The 7,062-nt window shown below is 32.0% G+C and overlaps 1 protein-coding gene across 1 annotated transcript in view; it reads right to left on the bottom strand.

Moving 5' to 3' along the window:
* Positions 1-7,062, bottom strand: part of LOC106475307 (protein C12orf4 homolog) — a 24,006-nt gene that overhangs the window by 12,445 nt on the left and 4,499 nt on the right. The window contains exons 4-6 of the mRNA XM_013935998.1: positions 4,715-4,896; positions 3,350-3,449; positions 568-692 (exon numbers count right to left, since the gene is read on the bottom strand). Coding sequence (XP_013791452.1) covers positions 568-692; positions 3,350-3,449; positions 4,715-4,896 — 407 coding nt within the window. The remainder of the gene's footprint in view (positions 1-567; positions 693-3,349; positions 3,450-4,714; positions 4,897-7,062) is intronic.

The following is a 7,062-nucleotide window of genomic DNA, read 5'->3' as shown; positions in this document are numbered from 1 at the left end:
CCCATTCAAGCCGTCTCCAGCCATTATTAGTCTCAAAGTGGGTTCCTCGTCATCGAATTCGAATCAGAGAGAACTATTGCCAATTTGTGAAAAACAGGATGTGACAGGTTGATATGGAAAAAAAAGGTCAGATTTTCTAGTTTACAGCTCTATAACCAAACAAGATTGAAGGCTATAATAAATATGCTTTGCCTGAGTAATAACTATGTTATAATGAATAATTTTCATTAAATTCTGTATTCTTGGAGGGATGGTAAATAAATTAGAAAAGAGGGAAGACCTAGAGAGCAAATGTCACAATATTCATACAATTTTCTGTAGAAGGTTGTGACAAGCGCACTTTGACCTACCTGATGCAAATGGGTAAATAAAATTTCTAAGTATTGTTAATGAGGGAAAGATGGTCAGTTTAATACTATTTAACTGTGTTGCATGAACTATGGGGATATGAATTAAAATAGATTTCTTGAACATGAATAATGGTGGTCTTAAACGATTAATTATTAATATGCTGCTCGCTCTGTGCTTAAATACTTCCATATCTACATAAACAATTCTCCAACTTACATGTTTTCTCTGGAACCACCTCCACTATCATAATCTTCATGAACTTTAGTAACCCATTCTCGAAATTCTCGTCGCTGGATTTCTTTCATTTTAGAAATCCGCTTGTTCCAATCTTCCGTTACTCGCTACCAACAAATATACAAGATTACTGCATTCAAAGTATAAATTTATCACATTCAACAAGATCCATGATGAAAAATTAAACCTGTCTTTAACTCTCTCAACACGGGCTCAGTCAAATTGACCAATCATGTGACCTCTTTGTACTTATTTAAAGTCTTTATAGTTTTTAATGTTTCTAACGTTTAATATAGTATGTATATATTCAAAAAATAGGGCAGATTTTCAGTCAACATTATAATTTTTAGTGAAGTATTTTTAATAAACTAAAAAAAGATTTGTCTATGAATAGTTTTTTCACTAGTCTGCATGCAAAGTGATTTTCATGTTAAAATTAAAAATACTTTTCTTCATCTCAAAAATCTCAAATTTCATTTGCATAATCTCTAAATCCTCCTAAAAACATTTCAATTGTTAATTTTTAGTAAAACTTTAATATTTCATTTGTTATTTTCTTTACCCTAACTCTATACAAGGTCGGTCAATTTGACCCACCTTGTAACCACCATAGAAAATCAAAATAAATCTAAATTACACTTTTTTTTCCTTTCTGGAATGACTTAACTAACATGAAACTATATTCATTTATCCTAAGTAGCTTTAAACTCGTAACAGTATACATCTATTTATACTTAAATTTTATTGCTTTATTGCCCTTTGAACCATGTCTAACTACTACTGTTCATGTCTTTATAAGTTGTTAATCACTTGGAGAATGTGGAACTCATATTATGCTATTGAATTACATTGCCCTTGAGCTACTCCAAGCTGCTCACGTGCATGCCTCGTGAAACATTTTTATTCATATTATTATTATTTACTTTACTTAATCTAACCTTAACTAGCCTAAATAGATCCATATTTTTAAATTTTAGTTACTTTTATAATAATAAATAAAGAGTAAACATGAAAAACAAGAAATAATGTACTTACTTTTTTTATTTTGCTGGTGATTGTTGATGACAATTAACACTACTTTTTTTTTTATACTTATGGTAGTAATGTACCAAATATTTTTTATTTAATTAAATAATGCACCAAAGAACATAGAAAAATAACATGCAAAAAGTAGACAATTTTCCCTAACTATCACAACTTTTCTGGCTATTTGACTATGCAACAAGAGCCATTACAATTCATCCAAGCTAGTTGTTATCTTTCCCATGGGAACAAAGCTTGTACTAACAGAGAAAATGGAAATTCTCTGTTTAGAAAACAATGTAATATAATATGTCATTTGATAGATGAAATCTTTGGCTTTCTATTGGTTATACATAATATAGTATTAAGAGTATGAGAGAACTATTAACAAATCCTGAAAGAGAGGATGCAACTGGTGGGTGTGGCAAGAGGGGTCTGATTTTCTATATGATGGCTCTATAACCAAACAAGATTGAAGGCTATAAAAATTATGGTTTGTCTGCAATGACAATTTTATAGTGAGTAATTTATGCTATATTTCATACTTATAAGAGGGGTGGTGAATAAGATGAAGAAGAGGGGATGCCTAGAGAAAATATGTCAAATTTATCACACTAGGAAAATTCAGGATTTTTTAAAATATTGGCTTATAAAATTAAGAACTTAAAACTTGTATACTATTAAAATATGGATTATGAGCTACAATTTTATGCTATAATAATTGGTATAACATAAACAAAAATTAGATTAATTATATTTTGAATGTAAGTCACTAAACCTCATGTCATGTACAGTCAATGATGCTGAAGTAGAGAGGGTTAATATCATATGAAACTTGTCTTTCAGTATACCTGCATAACACTATCCATTTAGCACATAAAAAGAAACCTGTCTATAAATATAACCATATACACACATAGAACAATTACTAAACACAAAGAAACCTGTCTATAAGTATAGCCATAAACACACTGAACAATTACCAAACACAAAGAAACCTGTCTATAAATATAGCTGTAAACACACTGAACAATTACTAAACACAAAGAAACCTGTCTATAAATATAGCTGTAAATGCACTGAACAATTACCAAACACAAAGAAACCTGTCTATAAATATAGCCGTAAACACACTGAACAATTACCAAACACAAAGAAACCTGTCTATAAATATAGCCATAAACACACTGAACAATTACTAAACACAAAGGAATTTGCCTATAAATACAGCTGTAAACACACTGAACAATTACCAAACACAAAGAAACCTGTCTATAAATATAGCTGTAAACGCACTGAACAATTACCAAACACAAAGAAACCTGTTTATAAATACAGCTATAAATGGACTGAACAACTACCAAACACAAAGAAACCTGTTTATAAATACAGCTGTAAACGCACTGAACAACTACCAAACACAAAGAAACTTGTCTATAAATATAGCTGTAAACGCACTGAACAATTACCAAACACAAAGAAACCTGTCTATAAATACAGCTGTAAACGCACTGAACAATTACCAAACACAAAGAAACCTGTCTATAAATACAGCTGTAAACACACTGAACAATTACCAAACACAAAGAAACCTATCTATTAATAAAGCTGTAAACACATTGAACAATTACCAAACACAAAGAAACCTGTTTATAAATACAACCATAACCACTTTTTACCTCAGCTTACTCAAAGTGTAACAAGCGTACTTTAGTCTTTCCTCAAAGTGTCACTGCCTTACCTCAGTTTCCTCAAAGTGTCGAGCTGCCATGCTGTTTATATCTTGATCACTGTAGACAAGCCCTACTTTCTCTACGGCCATCTCCATTTCTTTAGACTGTCTTCCAATTATAAACAACAAATTCCTTAAGTGAAACTTCATTTTGAAACCAACATCACATTTTAATGGTTATCAGGTAATGTAAGTCCATATGACTGACCTGAAGTACTGATAGACTCAGCCAGTCATTTCATTGTTATCGTTTTAGCCATTAAAATAAACATGAATATTTTTAAAGATTCAGATAGTAGAGAAGTGTGGCTTATCCAGTACTCAAGTACGGAGTATTTCACCAGTAAACTTTTCAAACACTTTCAGTGGACTTTTAAAACCAAAAAAACTGGTATTTCACCAGTACTCTTTTCAAACACATTCAATAAACTTTTAAAATCAAAAACCTGGTATTTCACCAGTACACTTTTCAAACACTTTCAGTAGACTTTTAAAACCAAAAAATTGGTATTTCACCAGTACACTTTTCAAACACATTCAATAAACTTTTAAAACCAAAATACTGTACTTTCAGGACACAATATTTTCCACCATAAAATGTTCATGCACTTCTCAAGTATATTATTAAGCCATTCCATTTAAACAATCTAGTAAATGCTGACACACATATTAGCACATTTCACACTTTTATTAAACATGATTATACCTTTATTAGCACATTTCACACTCTTACTAGAGATGATTATACCTATATTAGCACATTTCACACTTTTACTAAAAATTATTATACCTTTATTAGCACATTTCACACTTTTACTAAAGATGATTATACCTTTATTAGCACATTTCACACTTTTACTAAAGATGATTATACCTTTATTAGCACATTTCACACTCTTACTACAGATGATTATACCTATATTAGCACATTTCACACTTAATAGATATGATTATACCCATATTAGCACATTTCACACTTAATAGATATGATTATACCCATATTAGCACATTTCACACTCTTACTAGAGATGATTATACCCATATTAGCACATTTCACAATCTTATTAAAGATGATTATACCTTTATTAGCACATTTCATGCTCTTACTAAAGATGACTATACCCATATTAGCACATTTTACGCTCTTACTAAAGATGATTATACCCATATTAGCACATTTCACACTCTTACTAAAGATGATTATACCCATATTAGCACATTTCACACTCTTACTAAAGATGATTATACCTTTATTAGCACATTTCACGCTCTTACTAAAGATGATTATACCCATATTAGCACATTTCACACTCTTACTAAAGATGATTATACCCATATTAGCACATTTCACACTCTTACTAAAGATGATTATACCTTTTCAACAGCAACTCAAGGGTTTCCTCCTTTTCCCTCACCATTTCTTCTACTGCCATAGCGTACGTGTGATCTAGGTGTAGCATTGTATCTAAAGCAGGAGAATGGATGAGACTGTGATACATCTCAGGAAATGACGTTTCACTCAACTCTTCTTCAGGTTTTGCATACATTGTGTGCTCCTGTCCATAGTAAGTTTATAATTAAGATTTTTTTACATGGTTTCATCTTTTACAAAATGTGAATGTTTATAAAGACTGTAATAAAATGTTCTATTAACAGTACCATACCTTCAATATCATTAACACTATTTTAACTTTATATCCTTGCCATATCTAACTCAATATCATCATTTGTCCATTAAGATTATAGAAAGCACAATATTATCTATTCATTGATATGTTTAAAAACTAATCCTACCTCTAACTAAGTTTTACTACTCCTCAATGACAGATAAGAATCACTGTAAACATACACACAATCACAGCTAAAACAACCGTTGTAACGAAAATATGATAGAACAATCTGTAAATTAGCATACTTAGTAAAACACCTTTTACATTCTATCAAAAATGTCAATATTCTTGAAAAACTTGGAATAACACTTTTAATGTTGGTAGTGGTAGTGCTCTGACAACCAGGAGAAAGTGTAATTAAAGAAACAAAACAGTTCAATCCAGATAAACTAACCTTGAAGTTTCTACAGCAGGGCCAGGATGGATTAACATTTTTTTCCTGATGTTATACACATTCAGAGCAGTGTCAGAATTTCCCAAGTACATAAAATTATAGCATTACTTAATAATTTCATTACAGAGTTGCAATGAGAAAGACAAAAATATATTTACTCACCATGTATTACATTCCACATAACAAATACTAGGACCACATCAAACCATGAAATCAAATTTAAATGTTGATCGCTATATGAGTAATTTCCTTTGCAAGTTGGGCAAATATTTCACGACTAGTTAATAAGTAGTAATAAGAAATACAGCAGGTGAAAATACAGATTACACTTTCAACAAAATAAACCAATGTTACACAGCAGGTGAAAATACACATTACACTTTCAACAAAATAAACTAATGTTACACAGCAGGTGAAAATACACATTACACTTTCAACAAAATAAACTAATGTTACACAGCAGGTGAAAATACACATTACACTTTCAACAAAATAAACTAATGTTACACAGCAGGTGAAAATACACATTACACTTTCAACAAAATAAACTGATGTTCACTGCATGGTGTGTTATACTATGAGGTATTACATACACTTATCAAACATGGTGTGTGTTACACTAAGAGGTGTTACATACACCCATCAAGCATGGTGTGTGTTACACTAAGAGGTGTTACATACACCTACCAAGAACAGTGTGTTACACTATGAGGTGTTACATACACCCATCAAGAACAGTGTGTTACACTATGAGGCTGTAACATACACCAATAAAGTACAGTGTGTGTTACACTATGAGGTGTTACATGCACCAATAAAGCAGTGTGTGTTACACTATGAGGTGTTACATACACCAATAAAGCATGGTGTGTGTTACATTATGAGGTGTTACATAAACCCATGAAGCATGGTGTGTGTTACACTATGAGGTGTTACATACACCCATCAAGAACAGTGTGTTACACTATGAGGTGTTACATACACCCATCAAGAACAGTGTGTTACACTATGAGGTGCTACATACACCCATCAAGCATGGTGTGTTACACTATGAGGTGCTACATACACCCATCAAGCATGGTGTTTGCTACACTACAGGGTGTTATATACACCTATCAAAAATAGGTTAAATACACCCATCAAGAACAGTGTGTTACACTACAAGGCGTTACATACACCTACCAAGAACAGTGTGTTACACTATGAAGTGTTACATACACTCATCAAGAACAGCATGTTACACTATGAGGTGCTACATACACCCATCAAGCATGGTGTTTGCTACACTACAGGGTGTTACATACACCCATCAAGAACAGGGTGTTACACTATGAGATGTTATATACACCCATCAAGAACAGTGTGTTATACTATGAGGTGTTACATACACCCATCAAGAACAGTGTGTGTTATACTATGAGGTGTTACATACATCCATCAAGAACAGGGTGTTACACTATGAGATGTTACATACACCCATCAAGAACAGTGTATTACACTACAAGGTGTTACATACACCCATCAAGAACAGTGTGTTATACTATGAGGTGTTACATACATCCATCAAGAACAGTGTGTTATACTATGAGGTGTTACATACATCCATCAAGAACAGTGTGTTATACTATGAGGTGTTACATACATCCATCAAGAACAGT

Source organism: Limulus polyphemus, unplaced genomic scaffold (genome assembly GCF_000517525.1).
Source record: "Limulus polyphemus unplaced genomic scaffold, Limulus_polyphemus-2.1.2 Scaffold8385, whole genome shotgun sequence".
Taxonomy (NCBI): Eukaryota; Metazoa; Arthropoda; class Merostomata; order Xiphosura; family Limulidae; genus Limulus; species Limulus polyphemus.
The sequence above is the reverse complement of the archived record's forward strand: the minus strand, read 5'-3'. Positions and strand labels throughout refer to the sequence as shown.